The sequence below is a fragment of the Pempheris klunzingeri genome, chromosome 11, assembly GCF_042242105.1.
Source record: "Pempheris klunzingeri isolate RE-2024b chromosome 11, fPemKlu1.hap1, whole genome shotgun sequence".
NCBI classification, from domain to species: Eukaryota; Metazoa; Chordata; class Actinopteri; order Acropomatiformes; family Pempheridae; genus Pempheris; species Pempheris klunzingeri.
The window spans coordinates 17,563,789-17,588,115 of NC_092022.1; the positions used below are offsets into that span (position 1 = coordinate 17,563,789).

The window sequence follows — 24,327 nt, forward strand, 5'->3', positions numbered from 1 at the left end:
CAAAAGGTGTCTACTGTGAAGAATCTAAAATACAAAACATATTCTGGTTCAACACTTTACTACTATGTTTACAACATAATTCCATAGTTGTCCCTCCACAGTTTTGATCTATTTTATAATAATCTACAATGTAGAAAATAATAAAAGTAAAGACAAACCATTGAATGACGAGGTGTGTCCATACTTTTGCCTAGTATGTGAATATTTTTGTAAATATATTATAAAGTTGGCTATCAATAATGAAGATATGGACTGATGTCCTGGTATTTTTCATTACATGTTTCAAAAAGCTGAAATATCTACTATTTGTGAATAAAATAATTAGTTTGTGACTAATTTGTTTGTTTATTAGATATCAATTCATCTATCATAGAGATGTTTTTCCATTATATAACATAGAGGAGAGAGAGTTTAGCTGCTCCTGAGACAGGCTGCCTGACTCATGTTAGCTGCATGTTGGTTTGCAGTTTTTATCTCTATCAACCAGCACAGCGAGTGTGCTGCCTTCCCGCTGTGTCGGAAAATCGAAATTCTTAGTAGAGAGCACAGAGCAGTCTCTCTAAGTGACAAATAACACCGTCATGAAGTGAAACCTATATGATCATAGAGGCCAGGAGAAGGTGTTTAGGCCACAAATGGCTTCCTAAAGTCAACTACTGATGAACTCAGCATAACTAACGCGTGTTTCTTCCTCTTCCTGTAAACTGTGCAACGCGATGATCCCTTGAAGAAGCACCTCAATTATGACTGCTGGAGGGATTCTTTACTCTTAAACGTGACCTGCCTCAAAATTTAATGTTTAAACTCGTGGCAAATGTGTGTCAGGTAATGTGGAGGTAGTTGGAGTTGCTACTTCTGGGGAGCACTTGAAGGCAGCAGCAGTGCTGCAGCCGCCGTCGGTGCTGCTGTCTGACGATGGTAGGCTGCAAAGACGGATGGTCAGGGCCGCCCCCGTCTAAACCGAACATGCAAGTCTAACTTCATTTGTGCCCATTTTTACTGCTAAACCGGGCTACGCGTTTATAAAGCTTTCGCCTGTCAAATAGCGTGTTTTTTTTGTATAATAATGGAGGACGACTGTGTGTGTGAGTACGACTCGACCTGGGACACAGAGAGTGATGAAGACGACCCAGCCGGGGAGAGCCAGACCCGTCGGTCATGTCAAGACAAAAACAAATCTGGCTGGACTTTAGTAAGTGGTTGCGCTTTCATTATTCCCCCACCAGACCACAATTGACCTAAACCATGTCATGTCGTGGATTATGTCGGCTCGTAGGTCATTGGTCTTGCAGCCGGCCGGGCTTTGCTGTTGCAGCCTTGACTGGAGAGCTAACGTTGGTGATAGCTTCATGCTCCGCTGCTGCAGGCATGCTAACTAGCCTAGCTAGCTAGCCGCTGATGTTAGCTTACTTTTGAGGGTTATAAGTCGATGGTGTGTCGACTAAATACGTATATTGGGCTGCTTACAGTGTTTGCTATTCATGGTTCGTAATTCACGGATAAAATGAGACATTTCGTGTTAAGCCCGTATGCGGGAGTGGTGAATGGATTAGCTTGGCCTTACATATGTCAATTTATATAACGTTAAGGTTAAGCCAGCTTCCTACTGTCAGTAGAAACCTTTAGGTATGAAGCATCATTAGTGATGACAACACGACTTGTCGTTATTCGTTAGGTTGTAGCAACGCCCTTTACTTTATACAACGGTAAGACGATCGATGCAGGTTAATTTCACTTTCACTTTTATTTGCAGTGGCATCACACGCCCAGAAACATGAGGGCAGCAAAGGACATGCAGAACTACAGGAAAGGATATCCAGTAAGTAACAGCTAAGTCCCCCGACAGCAAACACCTTGTCCATCACAGCTGAAAGAGGTCAAATGACACTTTTTTTTTTGTTTTTTGACAGAATCTTATAGATGAGGAGTGCTCGGAAGACAAAATGAACAATTTGCAGTTTTATCTCAATAAGTTTCCCTCTGCTCCTGATGGTAACGTATTTAAATATTTTCTTGCAAGATATTTTCAGTGCATTGGAAAGCCTGTGTAGTGACGTGGTGCTTTCTTTATCACTTGGTACAGATGTCTACATTGAATCATTTCTCAAAGACTGGAAAAATGACTACAAAAGACTGGAAAGAGTTCACTCATACATTCAGTGGTATGTATTGTTTACGCCTTGTGATGTGTGTTGTGGCTGTGTCCAGCCTGAGGTTACAAAGCTAATGCCATCTTACTGTGGAAGCATGCTACACACTCTGAAGCAGGGAGTGTGCTGCTAAAAAGAAAGAGAGCAATGCATGGTGTGCTTCTCTTCAGTGGCATTAGTGTGTGTGATCCAAAATTTGTTGTAATGCTAATGTCTTCTGCACCATTGCCTGTTTAAGGTGACTTAAAAGCACAATTAGTAATCTAGTGCCAGTTAAGATTATTAAAAAAATCACTTACTACCTGTTTTTAAGGCACTTTTAGTGATTGAAACCGTGATTTGGGATAGCATGCATGTATGCATTGTTTTAATACCCCATGCAAATTGTTCCAAATGAGAAGATCACGTCAAAGAAAGCTACTATTTTCATGCATTGGCTGCTGGTTCAATAGATGCATTAATTATTCCTCCACATTTTATTTGTTATCATGTAAAAATGAACCCCCAAACAATGTAGTTGCTTACTTTACGTCTGAGTACTCACTCCTTTTTTGTCTAAGCTGTCACTTATACAGATTTGACAGAAGAGAAGCAATGCTTAAGTTGACACTAAATTCCAGTGATACCCAGATGGACATTAACAGTGTCGGGGATAGGAACAGTTGCAGGGACAGCTGACATCGTCTTCATGGAATTAGAGTATAGTTTCTTTAGATGCTAATTGGTTTTGTGTTATTTCTTTCCCAAATCCTCTGCCACCGTAAGGCTGTTTCCACTACGAGAGCCGGGGGTTAATTACATGGCTTCAGAACTCACCAAGAAGGAGATTGAGGTAAGTGTATCATAGGACACAACCAGTTTTAAATGAACACTCTACCAAACAGTTAAGTGCGCAAAATTGGTTGCCAACAGTGACTAGTCATTTCTGGCATAACAGAAAGCAGCACTACAAAATTATTTAGCATTTAATATCCATGTAATATAAAGCAGAGTATTTCTTAATTGTTGGCCCCACCAGTCTTGTCCTCTCTTCTGCTTTTCCACATATTTTTTATGCATTGCAATACAAGAATAAGCACATTGGTTGTCAAGTAAACACTACACGTATTAACATTCCTCTGTAGGGAAAATAATTTAATGTTTGGAAAACTTGTGTTCCAAAACATTCAGCGTTCTCTTTTCATACGGACATCACAGATAAGCACATAGAGCACATATGTCAAACTGAAGGCCCGCGGGCTGAATGTCCCGCGATACAATTATATACGGCCTGCGAGATAACTTCATGTGACTATTAAGAATGGCCCGTCGGTAAACAGCACTCCCACCTCTAATACTACAAATCCCACAATGCACTGAACAGCTGCCGCGCTAGTCAGGACCCGTGCAGCAGCCTCTCCTCCCGCAGGTATAATGACACACCAATCAGCGGATCAATGCATCGATCAGCGCTGTTATAGCGACACTTATGACGCGTTTCCACTAGTACCTACTCAGCTCTACTCGGCGTAGGTACGGAGTAGGTACTAGTGGAAACACGCCATTAAGCTAGCCCCCCCCAAAATAAATGGCTAAACGAAAAGTGGACTTTGAAAACAGAGACTTTCAAAGCAGGTGGGGGGCAGAGTTTTACCTGTTTGTCGATATCGTAGGTAAACCTGTGTGTCTTGTTTGTGGAGCTGATGTGGCCATAATTAAAGAATATAAATATAAGACGACACTATGAGACAAAACATCAGGATAGTACAAAAAAGAAAAAAAATTATTTAAAATTCTATTTATATAGAATTATCTATTATATCTATTGTTGAAGTTTGGCTGTTTACATTCATATTTCTGGATAAAAAAAAAATCTATTGTATACCCACATCATTTATTTATTTACATTTTTCATCTTACCGTTCTGTGTGATCGTGAACGTTTTTTGTATTTATTATTTTGTATTTCTGCTTTCGCTGTATACGCTCACCAGGCCTTCAAGAAGAATGAGGACGCCAAAAAGAGACTAATCGAGTCCTATGAACTCATGTTGGGCTTCTATGGCATCCGATTGGTCAACAAAGAGACGGGTGAAGTGAAACGAGCAGAAAATTGGAAGGAGCGATTTGGAAACCTTGAGCGGTGAATATTCACACATTTTCTTGCAAGCAACGTCAGAGATGCTGTATGTGCTTTTTTTGTGTGTAGTTTCAGCTTCACCTGTGTCATCTCTCACAGGAATATGCACAACAACCTGCGCATCACTCGCATCCTGAAGAGCCTCGGAGAGCTGGGCTTCGAGCACTACCAGGCCCCACTAGTGCGCTTCTTTCTGGAGGAGACTCTAGTCAAGAAGACCCTCAGCAGCGTTAAACGCAGTGTGCTCGACTACTTCCTGTTTGCTGTCCTGGACAAGCAGAAACGCCAGGAGCTTGTGCGCTTTGCCTACCTTCATTTTGAGCCAAAGGATAAGTTTGTGTGGTGTCCCAGAAAAATTCAGAAACAATTCAGGAAGGCAGAGAAAAGATCTGACGCGGTTGGGAATGGAGATGGAAAAGAGGAATTGTATCCACGTAGTAAAAGCAAAGATGGCGACGCAGTTGTGCAGCAAAAAGAGGAGGGACTGGATAATGGTACAAAGACTCCGAAAGGAACAGATAAAATGGCGAGTAAAGACAAAAACAAACAGTCTGAGGCAAAACCAGACACTGAGACTGTCGGAAATGGAACTGCCGAGGCTGAGTCTAATAATGAGATTTTGGGGAATGGAAATGACTCTGCAGATGATGTTGATGAAATGGATCAGTCACTCAGTCCTGACACTGTGACGGCAAAAAGCGAGCCCTGCGAGGACAGTGAGCACAAATTGTCCAACAACTCACAGGACCGCATCCAGGAACCAGATAACATTATGCAAACAGATCGGGACATAGACACTGAGAAACCACCGAAGAAGAAAAGAGAAGATAACAAGGTGCTGCCAAGCAACGGCTGTGCAGGGGACTTCGCCAGTGGGCAGATGGAAGAGAAAGCTGGTGCTAATAAAACCAGTGGTCAAACGAGCCCATCAGCGCAAACCCCCCTTAAGACTTCAAAACACTCGCCTTCTTTTACTTTGGGAAGGGAGGAAAAAATCCCACGGACTGATTTTAATCAAGTGCCAGATAAAAAGGAAGAGGAAGAAACGTCGCAGGCTAATGTGTCGGCAACAAATGGGTCACTGGCAAGCACAGAAAAAGGTGTGGATGAACATACGAATGGGAAGGAGTCGGAGGATATTGATATGGAATCAACTCCCTCGAGCTCAGATCAAAATGTGGGGAATTCGTGAATAAACTGGATAATTGGAGAAAATACATTAATTTGATCTTAAAAGAACTGTAATATAAGGACAGAGTATGATTTAAAGACTTTCTTGGCCTTATTTCTACTATATTTGATGTTTAGATATTGATTCTTTTCATTTTGAAGGAGTATATGACTTCATTAACTCTATAAATGTGGAACTGGATGTTAGTCGACAGTTTCTACACGGCCATCAGACAATATTAAAAGGTAAGGCTGGTGATAGTCTATATTTTTGCTCTTGTCAACAAATGCCATGAAAGGGTCAAAACCAATGGAAGAGGAGGAGAGGGTCACTTGACACCCAGAGGTGAATTTCTGCTGGCCTTGGCAGCTTGGCTACCTGTAGTGGAGAGAGGTGATCATCGAAGAAGCACATCCACGGAAATTTGGTAAAACACTGAGAAACTTGTTCATGAACCTGCTCTGCTTTTATTTACAGCGTAACGGCTGGTTATTCCGATTTTGAAAAACACGTTTAAGGAACATTTAAATGAGTTAATCCCAAATAGTTTGTTACAGTTTTATTATCACAGAATTAAGTTAACGCAGCAGTTTCACTTTGATCAGTGGTCAGTAGTAAACATGCTATTATGGGCTGCCGAGTCTCCATACAACCAATGCTGAATTAGTCCATCCCGCAATACTTTGTGACTTCCCTCTCTGTGGAGGACTTCCAAAAGGCTCACGACGATATAGTTGCATTTTCACAGCAGGTAATTGTAGTTTATATCAAAACAGGCAAATAGTGTTTTTGTTGGGGACTATTTTCAGCCGGGTTTTGGCAGCATTAGTTACAGCCACAGGATAGTGTATGTGGGACTAGTTCAAAATGAACTGCAGTGGGGCTCACTGATGTGCTTCAATAGTTTTTGGCACAAAGGAACAAGCTACTGAGGCTATTGGATACACAGAATACATCAATGTTGGTTTTGATCTTTTCGTGGGATTTGGTGACAACAAGTAAAATATGGACTATTTACCAGACTTGTCGTTTTAGGTAGTATTAACTGAGAAAGTCAGCAATTGATATTTAATATCTCTGCAGAATACATAAAGCACTATTATTAATGTATGTCAATGAAATTATGGTTTCAGCATTTTAACACCTTAATTCTTTCACAGTTGAACTTTTTGTTTTGCACTGAAAAATAATTAGAAGAGCTTTGTTCCTTTTTTGGGCTGTTTTCATGTGAGTAAAAACTGTACTGGTTTGTGTTTCTGCTGGACCCTGCTGTTCTAATGGATTGAAGACTGAATGTCACTTAAGTTATGTTTCAATAATGTTGCACAATCTGTATGTTTACGTGCAGATTTTGGGAAGTAGACTTTTGAACAAGTGAAAGCCTTGCCAAAAATGTGATAAGACTGGTTGATTGTACAATATGTCTAATATGTCCTCTCGGCAGAACTGATAAAGCTTTGGCTATGATTTAAAGTCCACTGTATGTTAATTTCACATGGGTGTGTCCATGAAAATTTACGAGCCAGGTTGATTTTATTGATGCATCTTTTTATATTTGCACTTAATTTTCTCTATTAATTGTTGAAGTTATGGTATTTACAAAATGAAATGGTGATAACTTTACAAAAGTGCTGAATTCTTTATATATGACACTTTTTCCCAACTAAATATCGGGCTGTTGACAAAGCAGAATAAAGTTATACTATTTTTTGATGCTTTTATGACGTTAATGTGCTTAGCCAAAGTCTGAGTCTAGTTAGAGTTTATTAAATTGCAATCCTCAGGATAACGCTGTGATAGACGTCAGCTCATATTCCTGAGATTCTTTGGCTTGCCAGTGCAGCAGCATACGGTCATACAGAAAAATCAGTCTTGTTTTCCATCAGACAGACTCAGTCTCAGTGAAGCGACATGACTCACAACAGAGGAAAGAAAAAAGATGTCAGGAGATATCGATGAAGTCGAGGGTGTCAGTGAGGACAGTAAAAAATAAATCCTGTTGGAGTTTGAGCTTGCTGTTTGTCATTGCTTTGTCCTTGCCAGCTTTTACCTATAGATCCACCCATTCCCTGTTTGGAGCATCAAAAATAAAACATTTAACACTTTTTGTTATATTGTTATATTTTAAGTTTAGATCATGAGTAGTGCTCAGGTTATGATTGTCCTCTATGACAGGAAGTGGAAATATAATTTTTTGCTTTTTTTCCATACTGACTGATGGTTAGATGAAGTAAGCTATTTCTCTTTTATGTTGGTTTTTTGTGGTCAAGGTGTTTGCATTTGTGTCCCACATTAATGATGAGGTGCTTTATCTGGGCTAGTGCTGAAGCGATTAGTTCATCAATAGAAAATTAATTGGCTACTATTTTGATAATGGAGCAATTATTTAAGTCACTCTCATGCCCAAATGCCAAAAATTCACATGTACAGTTCTGAGGATTTACTGCTCTTTATGCTCTTTTGTGACAGTAAACTGTTAATCAGACAAAGTAAGATGTTTGAAGACATCATTGTGGGCTGTAGGAAATTGTATTTTTTTTCAGTTAGACCAAAGTATTTATCCATTGATGTAGAAAATAATCGCTGGTTGAAGCACTAATCTGGGGACAGACAGGGCCTCAGTATAAGCATCACTATGAAACTTTCATCCATCCTGCTACACTGCTGCAAAAAGTGGTTGTACGTGCTGTAGAAGGTTCATGGTGCTTCAAAAGACCCCTAAAACATATTGTCAGATTAGAGTGGAGACGGGGAGTTCTCCCAGTTTTACCAACGAGGCGCAGGATACTACTCAGCCTGTTAAAATGCATGTATGAAATAACCCCAATGGTGTCATTGTGATGTCATCATCAGGGTCATTTTGGCTTGGATTTGGAGTCTGTGCTGCCAACATGGGCTTTTACTTGGTGCCGGGATCTAATGAAGATATGCTGTTGAGTTGCATCATGGGAAATGTAGTATCCAGCATTTAGCATACAGTATAAGGATGTCTTGGCCTCCTTTAGCCATCCTTTTTAAATCAAACTTCACTAAAGTGTAACAGCCGACTAAACTTCTGCAGTGCCCCTTTAAGTCAGAGTACTTCCACACAGCACCATTAACCATTAAGAAATGGCTGATTTGTGTTTCAGGTCAGTTTCTGATTGGCCAAAGCAAGAACCCCCACATATTTTTAACGTTTTTAGCTCAGCCCACTTTGCTGGTGTCAGAAATGGTCTCCCCTCTGCCCTGCTGCCTCCCTCACTCCTCCTCACCCCCCTCACCCTTGCGTGCAGTGAGCCAGATTGAGTTCAGCCCCTTCGGCTGGAGGCTCGGGTTTATCTGGAACCAAAGAGAAAGCCATTCAGGAGCTGTGCGCCGTGAGGTGAAGGAAGGCTCCGCTGTGGACGCTGGGGGGGAGCCAGAGAGGACCGGGAACCAGGGATTTGACCTTCTCCGCATAAACTCGGGTTTGTGAGGGCGAGCGGGGAGCCATGGCGATGTTCTCTGCTCTTTGGGTGCTCTTACTGTGCCAGCTTTTGACATCAACCTCAGCCCAGGTGAGAGTCATCAAGTGCCGCGTCCCTCCTTTGATTCAGTGCCATACCTTATTGGTGATGGGAGAGGTTTATGCTCGCTAATGGTTAAAGAGACCTGCGGATCCACCTGTTGATCATAAGGACCATCCCTTATGTTGCTGGTGGTGATAGTGATGACAGTCGCTCTCTCTTGCAGCTGCTTTGGGCCTGACCTGCCTGCTCTCCATCCTAAAACCTGATGCTTTCTCTCAACATTTTCTCTAAACTGTGAATCCAAATTCAAATTCCTCTCGTACGATTATCTCTGACTGAGTGTGGGTGGCATTTTACCTCTCCGGCTCTGTGGGCCTATTTTTACTCTCCCAGGTTGTGTGCAGGTGGCTGCGTTTTTCTCACTATTTGGTGAGGCTGGGGTTATGTTTTCCCTGAACCTGTGGAATGCGCGGATTGGAGATCAGCGCCACGGCGCACAATGCCACCTCTGTTCACTCAGGCTCCCCGAGAATAAAGAAGCTCATTTGAGAAGTGCTCAGTGAAATAAGTTGATTTTGCTTTGGCGAAGCTATTGATTCATTTGTGTTGTCATATAAATCTAATTTCGCCTTTCTGTCGTGCGTAAGGACACATTTAAAGCGTCTTTACGCACGCCTACTTGCATTTTCAAGGGAGATGTAGTTGAATTAAAAAGTGTTTATTAGGATCTTTAGAATTAGGCCACATAATTTAATTTATTTATTATTTAATTTTATCCTGGTTATATTTTTACTTACTTTTGTATTGATTGTCATACTGCTGATGTCTTTCTATTTTATTCAGTTCATGTCAAGCTACATCCTGCACGTGTGCTGTTTGGAACAGTGGATGTATAATATCACTCAGGGAGAAATGCCTGATATTCATGAATTTTCTGTTGCAGAGGCCGGGCCCCAGAGGAGCTAGTGGGCCACCAGGACCCCCAGGCACACCAGGAAGGGATGGCACTGATGTGAGTTGACCAGACAAGTCACATCAGCTTTTATTTATATAGGCCAAAATCACAGATTAACCTCTGGGGTCTCCACAGTATACGACTCTGACTTTAGACACTTGATTCAGGTGAGAGAAAAGTCCCACAAAAAATTTAACAGGGAAAACATGTCAGAAATCTCAGTCCAACTGTTAAACTAATGCACCTTTTAACTTTAACTTAACTTAACTTTTCCTATTTTAGATTTAACCGACTCCAGTGATTAGATAAAAAAACTATGTTTTAACAAATGATCTCCCTCATCTTTTTAAGAAAAAAAAAAAAGTGTTTCAAGTTACACATTAAGATCACCTGAAACTAGAAAACTTCAGTGGCTTTGTATCTTTTTCATACCGTGACTTGAAATCAAATTTCCACTCAGTTACCTTTGGTAGAAAGTGTTTTCTTTGTGCATAAATGTGGCTGAGATGTTTCTAGATGTTAGTTTTTATTACAGTGACTCCTCCCAAAGCCCCTCCTACAAGTATGAAATCATGATCGTGCACATCAGGTAGGCAGGGTTTAGGTGTGTGCCCACTAAATGGAACTCTGTGGGTGAACAAGTATTTTTAAAACTGTCTGGTTAAACCCCTCAAAGCTCATATATATTCACGCTGTGAATGGCTCGTACTTCCTCTTTAGTTAGCCATATTAGCTCATTCAGTATAATGTTATTCAGGCTGCTTTTTTCATCATTTTATATTGTGAATAAATGTTTGTACTATGAGAGGAGCCACTGAGATTTAAGCCCCTAGAATCCTCTCTGTTTAAGGGGTTTAGCTGGCATGTAGTGTATGATGTGACGAGAATTTGTTTTCTAAGTTAGAGGAGGAAATTGGATTACGGGAAAGCCAAGTAAAAAGAAAAACTTTGGTACCATAGTGACATACGAGACATTCATTAAGCCCTTTAAGTTTTTAACTTCCTCTACATTTCTGTCTTTTTGTCAAACCTTTCAATTCATCTTACAAAGTGTTGGTAAATGTTGTATATTCATGTCAGGAATTCTCCAAGTACTTTTTGGTTGTGATTATTTTTGTGACTTGAGTTTAGGCACACAGAGGGCCCATTCATACATTCCCCAACCCTGTGAGACCATCTAGAGTTTCACCTCACACCTCCTCCCTGCACCTTCAGCCCCCCTGCACAAACCAAACTGCAGCTTTTATCATGTGACCAGCGAGCATCGGGTCAGTTTAGTAGAGTTTGTTCTTCCTCAGTCACAGCAAAGGCTAAATATCATATCCTGTAAACTGAAGCAAGCCAGAGACTCACTGCTTCAGTCTCTTCAGTACTTCTGTTGTTAGCGTTACACAAAGTTTGGGAGGAATTTGGATCAAGAACGCTGAAAGACACTGGAAGTATCTGCGCTTGTGTGGCAACAAATGAACAATACATGAATAAAATGTAGATTTTTGTCTTGCTGTATTACTTATTTTTCCTTTCTCATTAACAGGGCAAACCTGGACCTGCGGGACTACCAGGGAAACAAGTAAGTATGAAAATGATTGCAGTGGTGATGGGTGCTGAACCTTTCACTTTGTGTTATTGAGGCTTTCTTTGAACCCTCCTCTTGACTTGGAGACAGCACTGTAACACCCTCCCCACGACACCTCAAAATAATATAACAGTGTTAGATTGGTACAGCTTGTTTAAGAGTGTTCCCCAATGTAAACTGTAAAAGCTTACTGAAAACTTCTGATGTACACATAAGTGGTGATTAATTATTAAACGCACTGATACAGAGATAAAACTGTTATCTTCTGCATATGGCACACTGCATCTTATTGAACCAGGGTACACGTGAAAGTTGTCTTTCTGATGTAAATATCTTTGTAACCATTAACTACATTTCATTACATTTCAAATGTAAACGTAAAATGGAAAAAATAAGACCATCCCCAGCTCTCTCCATAAGTTATACTTCCCCGCAGTCTGCCAAAATTAGAATTACAATCCCCTCACATTTTTTGACCCCATCTCCCCCCCAATAAGTTTTGTACAGTCCCTTATCCAGCCCAAAATCACAAATTTGTCTAAACAAATTAAAGTGCGCTTTTTTGGCTCCATTTCATGATGTTCAGAGGAAGAAATCCGCTGCTCAGTTGGCTAGATAATTGATTTCTTGTGCACTACTTCATAAATGTCTGTCTGTGTAGGGTCCCAAAGGAAAAGCAGGAATAGCAGGGTCTGCAGGAAAACCAGGCCTGCCAGGACTTCCAGGGGTGGATGTAAGTGTCCAATAAAAGACAAACAGACAATTCTTCTTAATATTAACACACCACTGTTGTTTTTGTCAAGGAATGTCAGGAATCACTGCCTAAACAGAGTGTAGTTTCTGCAGTAAAGTTGTAATGACTGATTGTAATTAAAATCACTGCAAAGCACGAGGCTATGATGCACTTTCTCTTCAGGGTTTGACAGGTCCTGACGGTCCTGCTGGAAAGGATGGACCCCCAGGGGAAGCAGTAAGTTTGTCTCAGTCTATTGATCTTTCTGGGATGCTGAGGATACGCTTAAAGATGCACCCAACTGAATGTTATGCCCTTCTCTACTTCAGACTGCCCCCCCCATTAATCAACCAGTTGAAATAAGCCACTAGTAAGATGCATGAACACATTTGTTTGCAAAAACTCTGCGTGTTGATTGGGTGCTGTTCTAAGGAGATGTTTAGGAGGGTCTAACAGGGACAAGGCCTGTGGTTCCTCTGTCAGCCCTGATTTGTCAAGCTGGCTCAGCCTCTTGGTGGGAATATTTTTAATGAGGGATCAGAATCGGATTTATTTCTGCTGCTTTCCTAATCCGGCCCGGAATGCACACTGTTTCCCACCAATCTGTAAGGCTGTAGGGGATGATGATCTGTTGCCCCGATGCTGAGGGAAACAAGCATTATCCTTAGAGAGATACGAGAGAAGACAGAATTACAACCACATTGGCACTGCAGCTGCATCTTATGATTAACCAGGACGACTTTTATTTCCCACATTTGATGTAAGATATGAAAGAACAAAGACTGAGGGACCTCCGCTGTAAGGCTGCAAATTCAGTATTCAGTCTCTCCTCCCCTCCACACATACTCCCCCCACAGTGTCCCTAATTACTTGGATTACTACACTGTCATGGCTGGTTCATAGTGCTGAAGTGTTGTGGGAAGACAAACAGGATCAAACTGGTGGAGTTTGAGACTGATCATAAGCAAGTGTACGCCGGTATATCAGCTCACTAAGCCACACATGATCAGCCTACAGTAAAGATGCCACACAACACAGTCTCAACGCAATTAAATTTAGGCACATCTGCTTTGTATTACATTTGTTGGTAATTTTCTGCGACTTCACATCTGTTCGTTATGGTTCGTGTGGCAGTCTACCTTGCTGTCTAGTTTGCAGACTGAGGAATGCAGCGAATAAGTAACATCACCATGTTAGGCCTGTTTATTTGGAGTCTTTTGCCCTCTCACCTCTCAGACAACACAAATACAGCTGTGAGGGAGGCAAATAAAATAGTTAGAGGAGGAGGACAAATGACCATGGCAGGTTAGTAAGTAAGTGAGTAAGTGGCACAAACTGAAGTTAATGAAGAAAATAGGAAGACATACATATATCTCAGTATATCTCAAAACATACTCGTTATTGTGTCCTCCAAGGCTAACAATACTACAATATGAATTGTGTAAGGATTGTACAGAACATTGGAACACTGACAACTTTTTTTAGTTTTCATTAAAAGCTGGTTTTATTCGTCAAAAATGTTATATAGAATATATATAAAATAAGGTAATATCTCCACTCCTTGTCATTTGTTGCATTTAACTGCTAATTGTGTCAAGCATCATACACATACAAATTCAAAGACAAAGCCTCATAGTAACCACCCTTACAATAAATAAAAGAGCTACTGAATGGCCCGCATTAGTTGGCTAAAACCATGTAGAACATAAGGAAACTTTCACAGAAAGGTCTAAAGTAAAATCTGTTAATATAGTTTTAATTGCTCTCAGTAAACACTGTCACATTGTTGTGCGTTTTTTGATTAACAAGCCTGCATTTCAATTAATTATGGGAAAGAAAAAGCATGTAAATGCCTGTTATGTCCACACATGGGAAAGTCTTATGCTCAAAGGGTTCAGGTCTCAAAGTTTCTTTTGCACTGTTTGATTATGTCTGAGAGGCTCTTTGTGGCTTTTTGCCTTGCTCCCTGCAGGGTGAATCTGGACCTTCTGGGCCACCCGGACCTCCTGTAAGTACCCCCACGTATTATATAATGCCTAAGAAACATCACACGGGTACACAGCAGCTGTTAGTCCAGTCCTCTGACCAATGTCACAGTGACCATTTGAGCCCAGAGGACCTCTCATTCCTTGATACTTTTCCATACATACCATCTTATCCCGGACCAAAGGCAGTCACTCCTTTTCAGACTGAAATGGATCAATCAAGTTCTGGTATTCTGCTCCTCTAAATTTAAAGCTATGACTCAGGACTAATTAGACTTAGGTAGCCCTCGGTTAACACTTTTGAAAGCGACAGTGTCGCATATTGTCACAGGAGTACTCAGATGATAGTTTGCTCAGATCTAACTGAACTGCAAAAGTGCATATCCACCTCACAGCAACAACCTGGGACAAACTTTCAAGACAGATTTAACGCTGTAATCCATCTCATGGTGGATATTGATGTTGTGAGCAAATCCAATCATCCCCTCTGTGTTTGTGACTTAATTTGCCTTCCTGTGTCTTCCGTAGGGCAGAGGGAGACCAGGAGCTCCAGTGAGTACACAGCACTGTCTTCTTCTGAGATTGTGATGATCATTTTTACACATCGCTAAAGCTTGTTTCCTTCCTAGTATCAGTCTTGTGCATGTTACACAATGTTGCAGCCCTGATTGTGTGGTGCATCCACACATGTACTCTGATATCTTGCACACATCCAGTTTCTTTTGTTTCCAGGGACTACCTGGTACCAACGGCTTGCCAGGCGGAGTCGGACCCCAGGGTCCAGCGGTGAGTATCTGTCTGATCTCCCCTATTACACATCCTGTCGTCCTCATGGAGGAGTTACATCCTCTGATTCAGAACGAGATAATCACATCATTCTTGTTATCTATTCTGTTTTATTATATGCGTCATTCAATACCCAGTTGGCCACAGAACACTGTCATCAAAACTTATCATCCAGATAGCTTATTAGGTGAATAGAGAATGGCAGCTAAATCCATGCACAAGCCTCTGCAGCAGAAAGAGTAAAGCTGACTGAGACCCAGCAGTTCTTCTAACTCACAGTTCTGCTAAAATCAACCAGTGCAACTTTGCCCTAAATTCCTATATAATGGAGCAGGAGCAGGAGGATAAGAATAACCGCTGGAGAGGAAGGACACTTTAGTATGTGGACTACTACTACTGGGTCACTCTTTATTTGGATCGATCCAAAGCTCATAGTCAGCCAAAAGCTTGTTCAGTTACAGAAGATTCAACAGTATTGTTTGAAGTGGGGTGAAGATGTTTTATTGTCTTGGTCAGAAGTAGCCTTACGTTTGGTGATAACATTAGAAATACAGTTCAGGTCAGTGCTAGGATTGTTGTCAGCGGTCGTCATGGTTACCACTGTATACACAGATGCAGCAAGTCGTCTAGTGAAGTATTATTGATCTACTTTTTCATTTGAGTAATCAAAGATCCCCTCCACTCCCGTTTTTCATTACCTTGTTAAATATTATTTTAAGAATTACATTTATTCCTTCTCCCTCATTGACGAATACAGTATCCATACATTTGCTAATATTCTTTTATTCAGAAGTTTAACTAACGTGATATCTCCTACTTCAAAATCCATTCGCAGTTAATGTGTGCTGGAGAAGGTCGCACATGCAACGTGTAAGATCCAAACAAGTTGTGATGTCACTATCATGCTCATACATATTGTCTTAAACTCAAATTTAAATTCAGCGCAGAGAAACTTTAACGGATTAGTTTGACAACAGCAGTCTAGTGTCAGACTCACACTATGAAGGTCAAAGATCCAAGCGAAGTGACAATAAGGACTTTAAGGGTTACTCCTCCCTCCGGGACAACCACAACTGATTGTTAGAACTGTGACCAGATGACTTCACTCAGCTGAGATGTTGCAGAGTGTCTCTAAAAATCTCATTGCTTATCTTAAACTGAGATGCTGAAGATGCTACTAATCTTGGTGCTATCTATCTGTTTCTCAGGGTTCTGAGGGTCTTCCAGGACTTCCTGGACCTACAGGCCCTGATGGACCACCAGTAAGTATCAATATTTATAATACAATATTGCCCTATACTGTATTTTTCCACTGCCACCCAGTGGATCTCTTGTTGAATGTCTGTGACGTCACAGGTGCACCTCACCAACTGTGAGGGAGGAAATGCACTGAGCCAGAAGCGTATTAACTCCAACATTAATAAATATCTCTTACTATGTGTTGTCATTTCTCCTTCTCTCAGGGTCTTCCTGGTACTCTTCATGATCTTAGCGGTGACCTTCTGGTAAGTTTTCAATTATGCACCTGTGAGAGCAGCATTATGACTGCAGTAATCTGAGGACGCCTCCCCTTCCTGATAGTGAGTGTAGCATCCTCAGTGTTTTGTCTCTGTCCTCTGCAGTGTCCTGCGATCTGCCCACCTGGTCCAGCTGGCTCTCCTGGGATGCCAGGATTCAAGGTGAATAAAGTTCCTGTCATGGCTCTTTTTTAAATTTGTTTTGAACTATACGCAGTTCCACATGTCTGTGGGAATGTACACAACTCGTCACCCTGCGCCCTCACAATATATTTCCTCGTGCACAAACCCATGTCTGCATTAAATTCTGTGTTTTTTTTCCCTTATGCAGGGTCACACCGGGCACAAAGGAGACAAGGGAGAGCTTGGAAAAGATGGAGAGAAGGTGAGTTTATTATGTGAATGTGAGTTTGGCTGCAGTCAGTGATTATGTGTAATATATTTGTTTCATTGAGCACAGCTACTTGTTTTTCTGTAAATTGTTGCCATCCTAAGTGTCCCGTTCTGTCTCTAGGGTGATGCTGGTCCCCCTGGTCCACCAGGTATTCCTGGGACTGTGGGTCTGCAGGTGAGTTACATAAAGATCCAATTTTGTTCCTATTCTTGTGTTACTTTTCACTTGTTATCCTCACATAAGTTCACAGGCAGGCAGTCTTTTCACAAATTATTAAATGTCCTGAGTGGTTTTGATGTTTTAAAGTGTCCTCACAATGCTCTAATGCTGTATTTCAGGGCCCACGTGGTCTCAGAGGTTTACAAGGCCCCATGGGACCTGTAGGAGACAGAGTAAGTAATTTTTAGAACCTTCCTTTTTCAACTTCCTGTCACTCACAATGCAGATATCTAAACATGTGCACTCCCAGTAGCCTTCGTCTGACCCCATACTCTGTTTGTCCCTAGGGCCTGCCTGGTTTCAGAGGCAAACATGGCATCGCTGGTGTCATCGGAAAGACAGTGAGTATCTCATCGTTTGTAACACAGCTAAAATAAAAAACTGTGTCTGGTTGTAGTTTACAACCAGAATAGACGACTGGTCCCATCAATGAATAGCTGTGTGTGTTTCATCTGATGTCCCCAGGGTGACGCTGGAGAAAAGGGACCACAGGGATTCACAGGACCCAAAGGAGAAATTGTAAGTAAAAGACTTTGAATTGTGGATCTTAGTTTCACAAATATTTATGAGATGTATAAATGACACCCTGGTGTGTCTTTCAACAGGGTAAAATTGGTCCCAAAGGAGGCCCTGGGGGATCAGGACCCAAAGGAGAGCCTGTAAGTGCCTGTCTTAAAAATTGTATATTCTTAATACACATCACCTCACAGGCATGAGGATCACATGTGATGTCTTGTCTGACAGGGTATTCCTGGCAGAGATGGCAAAGATGGTACACCAGGGTTAGATGGCGAGAAGGTAAATTGCACCTTTTCTTTCTGCATGCTTTGGGTTTAAATTAGCCCACAGCCTGAGTGAGTTAATGTCACAATGTGTAATGTGTTTTCTGTGTTGATAGGGTGATGCTGGACGCCATGGGGTAGTTGGAGAGAAAGGACCAAATGGCCTCCCTGTAAGTATTCTGAGAAAGACTAATTGATAATGAAGGATAGTATTGAAATCCCTCATTGCCTTGATTTTCCAGTCTAAGAATCAGTGATTGTAATACCTAGTTTCAGCACCATTCTGCTCATTCATTTGCTCAGTTAGTCCTTCCCACTTAGTCATCAGAGAAAAGGGTGCATTTATGTGTTAAATGTTAAATGCCCTAAACATGTTCCTTACCTAAAAACTGATAAGCAGATCACATGGGGTTAATGCAGTGAAGTCATTGTTGTGTATTTTCCATTCCAGGGTCTACAAGGAAAGGCCGGTGCAAAGGGATCTAAAGGACAAGTTGTGAGTATTATAACCAAATAGAAACAGCTTACCTAAAATTAAGATAGGCACAGTGGAGGACTACTTTTATCTTTTCCCTTCTTTGCCACCAGGGTGATCCGGGCAAGCCTGGGGAGACAGGACCCTCTGGAGAGCCAGGTATTCCTGTATGTATCTGATGGGCTTTTTGGGGTGGTATTACTGGGTCACAGCCTCTCTGATAAGTCACTTAACCCCACAATGTTGCGCCTGGACTCGAAACTTTCTTGACTTGTCCACACCATCTTTTGTCTCTTCTCTCAGGGTGACATTGGCATCCCAGGGGAGAGGGGGATAGCAGGACCCAGAGGAGTGGCTGTAAGTGAATGCTTACACTGTAAATTATGTGTACACGTGTCTGTTGTGTATAGCTATAAAAGCTTCAGATGCATCTATTACAGGACATTTTAAAATAATCTTTGCTCCAGGTAGACAAGACAAATTAGACAAACTTTCTACTGCACAGATGATCATCTGTTAAATGTAACCAAATTGCAGAATGTAAATTGTAGACTCAGTTTCCAACACTTGAAAGCATTCTGTTTCTAATAAGTGTGGATATTTAAGCTCATAATGACTGAGACCACAATGCAAACCAGCACACAGCATGAATTTTCTCGCACGAGATAAAACTGGACTAGCAGGATGATAAACTACTGTCCTTTGAAGTTAATGATATTCTGCTACAAAAGTGCTGAGAGTATTGCAACTGATTCAGTGGCTTGTTAAGGTGGAGTTTGATAGTAATGAAGGGCCAGTGATGAGAGCGGGTATTCATAAAGGAGGAATTCATAAACAGAGAGGTCTTTGTTTTTCATATCAGGCCCTGCGGCGAGGAAAAAAGGATAAAACAGCGTAGGAATTAACACACTTCTCCCGCATACTGCACTGCATAATGAATCATACCTCACAGAGTCATCATGTCCATTTTTTAATTCTTCATCTCTGAAGTGTTAGAATGAAAAAAACACCTTTTTTTTTCTAGAGGGAAACATCATTAATATGCTGTTTGTTTTACTACTGCATGCTTTTTCCCAGTAGGTTTACATGACAATGTCTGTTTCCAACAGGGAGGTATTGGACCAGCAGGTAACGCTGGGCCTCAGGGAGTGAAAGGCTTCCAGGTCAGTTGCATGACATCACCAATCATTATCAGTGTTTTTTCATCACGAGTTACCTCAATGAATGTGTGTGTCATGTACTGCAGGGGGTAAAAGGAGCCTTGGGGGATCCAGGTCTTCCAGGTCCAACAGGAATCCGTGGAGAGTTTGGCGAAAGGGTGAGTTTGACGTGTGTGCCAATATTAAATGTGTCCAGGGGCTTAACGTCATCCAGTCTAATCCATGATACAGTCTAAGGCAACAACTTTCTTATTATATAAAAATATATTCTCTCAGTTATTATGGAATAGTCTGTTAGTTAATTTGGTCTATAAAATGTCAGCAAAGCCCATTGTAATGTCCTAAAATGTCCAAAACAAAAACATATTAATTTTATTAGAATAGACTAAGAAAACAAGAACATATTCAGATTTCAGAAGCTGGAACCAGATTAATTTTATGTTCAATCTATTCACTGACTAATAGTTCCAGCTCTAATTCAGTGTGTCAAAAACAAAACAAAACTCAAAACAAATCTGCACCAAGAGTCACTCCTTCAAATTCCAGCATAGAACAAATGTCTCTCCGCAGCAGCGTATCTCTACACAGAGAGAGAGCAGAGATGTGTAGGTATCCACAGGAGAGGGCACTGGACAGTATGTCAATAACCAGGCCGTCCCTCCTCAGTCTCAGCCCTACCAACTCTAACTACAGCCAGGAGGGAGCTCAAACACAAAAAGGCCTCCTGTTCAGGATCTGAGGACAGAACAAAGCTGGCCTTCATAGCGCTCCTGGTTCCCCTCAATCAGCCCACCTCACTTCCCTTCATCCCCCCTTCCTTCTGCCACAGCCGGGCCTTCCACAAATGTCTCTACATGGCTCTCATTTATTCTCTCTCTCTCTTTTATTTTTCCAACCTTATAGGGTCCAGTTGGAGCTTCTGGAGCCAAAGGAGACATGGTAAGTATTTCTAAATCAAAGTTCAAGCAGGTTAAGCTTAAATATGACCTCGAGTGAAAGCCCTGTGATAGTCTTCATCCAGCTTCTTGTAATAGAGAATGGAAGAAAAACATCCTTCATACATGGTTAATGCGGTTTTTTTCTCAATTATGATGCTCAAATCATTTTATCAGGAACTATTGTTCAGATGATGTGTTGTCTCTCTAGGGTGTGGCAGGAAGTGATGGTTTACCAGGAGAGAACGGAGAGCCTGTAAGTATTGTCTTATTTTCACTGTCCAATCACAATCCAAACACATGCAGTAATATTGACTCTAGAGACTCATTGCTCTGCTCTTTCAGGTCATTATTAGCGGTAATTAGTCACACAATCAATTCGGAACTCTGCTGCCCGGAGGCCGACCAGCGCCAGAGGAAGATAAACACATTGGACCTGTTTTAAAGTCTTTGCATTGGCTGCTGCCAGTTTTCATATAGATTTTAAAATTCTGTTACATGTTTAGAAAGCACTTGCACTCTCAGGTCCTCTGGTACGACTGTTTTAGTTGTTCCAAAGACAGCAGCAGCTTTTAGTTTTTATGCTCTGAGTTGCTGGAACAGTCTGCAACTGAAAGTGTTGATGCCTTTAACACTTTAATTATCATTAAAGCGAAAAAAAAAAACCCCACCTTTTTAGGCTGAGATTTTGATTTAAATGTTTTACGCTACTATTTATTGTATTGTATTTGTTGTCTGGCTGATTTTCATTCTCTCATCTATTTTATTGGTTTTAGTACATCACTTGTATTGTTTCTTTATAACACCTGTCTACACTTATAAAGTGTGATTAATTGTGTGCCATGTAATATTCTGTAATGTTAATTCATAGTCTTCACTTATGTTGAACTAAACATGTGTCCTTACTTTCAGGGTCCTTTTGGCCCAGTTGGACAAAAAGGACAGGTGAGCTGCCGCCATGTTTTCATTTACATTTTGTCATCTGTACTCAAGTAAAAGAACAATAACTCCCATGAAAAATGAAGTAAAAGTGAAAAGTACCATTTAAGAAACCTACTCGTCTAAAAGTAAAAAAGTACCTGGTTAATAAATTACTCAAATATAGGTTACTTTCTATATTAATATATTTAGGGTGTACGGTCCAGTGCAAAGTAATGAAAAAACAGCAGTTTCTGATAAAACTTTTTAAAAGTATAGCCAAATGTGGCCAGGGTCTGCACATTCACACATTCAGAGCAAACTAGTTGTAATGAAGGTATGAATGGCAAATATATCGAGGTAAAAAGTAGATCACCGGCTCAAAAATATACCCAAATAAAGAGTTTAAAAACAGGAACATGAAAGGTACTTGTTTTTACTAATGTGTGCTACTTGTAACTCTATTATTACTATTAATTACCACCCACCCCCTGCTTGTGTTTCATTCCTCTACATGGATCTGCTCCCTCCAAACCACGTTTCCACATACACCACATGTCCGTCTATGAGCACGAAACACAGTTACATCAGATGTTGTGTGTGGGTGTAATTAGCAGCACAAGTCTGTTCCAAACTCCCTCACTAAACATTAAAAAGTGGTGCCTAGCTCTGAGCTGGTGCCCACTTGTCATACTCATTGCACATGATTCTGCTTCACATTCCAGGTTTAATAGGATTAATTAGAGATAGGTATCACTGCTTTAGCTTTATTGGCCTGTTCGCTGCCATCGCCACGAGGGAGAGACGAGTCACATTAAGCCGCTGCACAATTTATGTAATTAGAGGCACGCTACTGATGAGCCTCACTCTTGTTGTCTCATTAACTGTTTGCCGTGCTTGTTGGAGTAATTATCAAGCAACAAGACTCTGTATGAATGCGCCCCCGCACAGTCTCAGCAGACCCAGTTTGCTCCTTGGTTGGTGTTTAGTCAACGATCAAACCAGAGGCTTATCAACAAGAAATTGATTTCTTCATCTTAATGAAATATAATGAGTTATTTAACCGATAATCCTTGTTGATTGCAGCCAGGGAAGCGGGGCGAACTGGGGCCTAAGGGCGTGGTGGGGCCTCAAGGAGAGCTTGGGGCAAGAGGTCTGCCAGGAAAGCAAGGACCAATGGGCTTCCAAGGGGAACAGGGTCTGCCTGGAATTGCAGGAAAGAGAGGCGTATTTGTAAGTGTTTTTTTTGTTTTTTTGATAAGAACACAACAGTAAAAAGCTTCTGGTCGATGGAAGCATGTTAAATGTTAATGTTTTCTAATAAACTGCCTGAATGAACGTACTCTTTTACTTGTGTTTCAGGGAAAACTGGCAAGTGAGCAACACATCAGAGAGCTGTGTGGCTCAATGATCGATGGTGAGAAATCCCAATCAATCTTTGTCTGTAATTCACTCTCAGGTTGAATAAATGCTAAGCTGGGAACTGACCTTGTGGTGTTTTCTATCACGTGCAGATCAGATTGCACAGCTGGCCGCTAACCTTCGAAGACCCCTGGCTCCAGGCATGGTGGGCCGCCCCGGCCCTGCTGGGACTCCAGGCAAGCCAGGAGTTTCTGGCTCAATTGGGCATCCAGGTGCTCGAGGACCACCAGGGTACAGAGGCCTGCCGGGAGAACTTGGAGACCCAGGTCCCAGAGGTATGAAAAATGAAAACAGCATGGACTTTAGATCTATTAGTAAGAGCATAAAAAATCACTTAATTAGTTCTGCTTCAGATGAACAATGACATGATCTAATTATCGATATCAGTTGTGGAAGAAGTACTTAGACCCTTGAGGAAAAGTACAGATGCAACAATGTAAAAATACACTTTACTAATAACTTACAAATAAAAGAGCTGGAGTCAAAATCCTACTTAAGTTAAAGTACATAAATATTATCAGCAATATGCTCTTGGACTGTCAAAAGTAAACTACTCATAATGCAGAAAAATAGCCCCTGTGATTTTTATATGTGATATTATCATTATGTATAATATCATCAGATTGTTAACGCTGGTGCATTAGTGTAAACAGTACATTGCTAGTTTAAAATATTTTTTACAGTTCAGTAGTTTAGTCCAGTGATTCCCAACCTAGGGGTCTTGTCCTCTCCAAGGGATCACGATGCATCTGAGGGGCCATGAGATGATTACTAGTAAACGCACTGATTTCCACCACTGATTTAAATGTTCTGTTTTCACAACAGGTAATGTTGGTGAGCAAGGAGATAAGGGATCCCTTGGCAAAGCCATTGATGGGCCACTTGGAGACCAAGGATACCAAGGTATGTGACCCTGTACAGTACACTCTAATCTCACCTTTGGTAGAATGGAGGCATTATTAATGTTGTCACTTCCACATTAAGAGAAGAGCAGTACTTTGGCAGTCTTTGGCTCATTCCCTGTATGCGCTCCACAGGTCTTCCAGGAGTAGCTGGAATTGTCAAAGATGGGCGTGATGGATCTCCAGGAGATCCAGGTGAGCCTGGAGAGCCAGGCAGGGTTGGTAGGACTGGGCACCAGGGACCTCCTGGAATCTGTGATACATCAGCCTGTCAAGGAGCATCAGCCGCTGGAAAATCCTCCAACCCCAAAAACCATTAAACATGACTTCTGGCAGCCTGACACCGTCCACCCTGAGGAGGAAGGGTGGTAGGTGAGGGAGGGAAGGAAGGAATAAAAGAAGAGAGTGATCACAAAAACGTCCTCTTTATTTAAATACATGTATCACAAGATGGGGAGAGTAACATCTACAGGTGTGATATTGTGAGAGGAACAGAGGAACATCCAAGGATTGACATGAATACCAGAGACGAAAACATCAAGACGACATCCAGAAATGAAGTGGACAGAGGCACGGAAGAGTCCATGAGAACAACTGCATTGCTCCAAATATTACAAGACTTGACTTACAAACAGCTG

General features: G+C 41.3%; 2 protein-coding genes across 2 annotated transcripts; both read left to right on the forward strand.

Moving 5' to 3' along the window:
- The first annotated feature begins 920 nt into the window (after positions 1-920).
- On the forward strand, positions 921-7,449 carry ogfr (opioid growth factor receptor). The gene is made up of 7 exons (XM_070840344.1): positions 921-1,192; positions 1,754-1,819; positions 1,911-1,992; positions 2,084-2,162; positions 2,916-2,982; positions 4,123-4,271; positions 4,368-7,449. The coding sequence occupies exons 1-7, from the start codon at positions 1,067-1,069 to the stop codon at positions 5,458-5,460; spliced, it is 1,662 nt and encodes a 553-aa protein (XP_070696445.1). The 5' UTR covers positions 921-1,066; the 3' UTR covers positions 5,461-7,449.
- Positions 7,450-8,912: 1,463 nt separating this feature from the next.
- Positions 8,913-24,034, forward strand: col9a3 (collagen, type IX, alpha 3). Its single transcript, XM_070840321.1, has 32 exons — positions 8,913-8,978; positions 9,874-9,942; positions 11,420-11,455; positions 12,123-12,194; positions 12,378-12,431; positions 14,167-14,202; positions 14,708-14,731; positions 14,912-14,965; positions 16,174-16,227; positions 16,429-16,470; positions 16,588-16,644; positions 16,814-16,867; positions 16,997-17,050; positions 17,215-17,268; positions 17,383-17,436; positions 17,561-17,614; positions 17,701-17,754; positions 17,840-17,893; positions 17,994-18,047; positions 18,329-18,373; positions 18,466-18,519; positions 18,656-18,709; positions 19,462-19,515; positions 19,599-19,670; positions 20,416-20,451; positions 20,659-20,703; positions 21,360-21,392; positions 22,452-22,598; positions 22,728-22,782; positions 22,880-23,062; positions 23,613-23,690; positions 23,825-24,034. The coding sequence occupies exons 1-32, from the start codon at positions 8,913-8,915 to the stop codon at positions 24,007-24,009; spliced, it is 2,037 nt and encodes a 678-aa protein (XP_070696422.1). The 3' UTR covers positions 24,010-24,034.
- The last annotated feature ends 293 nt before the right edge of the window (positions 24,035-24,327 follow it).

What these genes read in the sequence shown, in the direction of transcription:
- ogfr (XM_070840344.1), top strand. Translation starts at nt 1,067, where the DNA reads ATGGAGGACGACTGTGTGTGTGAGTACGACTCGACCTGGGACACAGAG. An exon ending in ACAAATCTGGCTGGACTTTA is followed by an intron (nt 1,193 to 1,753) that starts GTAAGTGGTTGC and finishes TTTTATTTGCAG; the next exon opens with TGGCATCACACGCCCAGAAA. An exon ending in CGATTTGGAAACCTTGAGCG is followed by an intron (nt 4,272 to 4,367) that starts GTGAATATTCAC and finishes CATCTCTCACAG; the next exon opens with GAATATGCACAACAACCTGC.
- col9a3 (XM_070840321.1), top strand. Translation starts at nt 8,913, where the DNA reads ATGGCGATGTTCTCTGCTCTTTGGGTGCTCTTACTGTGCCAGCTTTTG. An exon ending in CAGGACCCAAAGGAGAAATT is followed by an intron (nt 17,615 to 17,700) that starts GTAAGTAAAAGA and finishes GTCTTTCAACAG; the next exon opens with GGTAAAATTGGTCCCAAAGG. An exon ending in AGGGATCTAAAGGACAAGTT is followed by an intron (nt 18,374 to 18,465) that starts GTGAGTATTATA and finishes CTTTGCCACCAG; the next exon opens with GGTGATCCGGGCAAGCCTGG.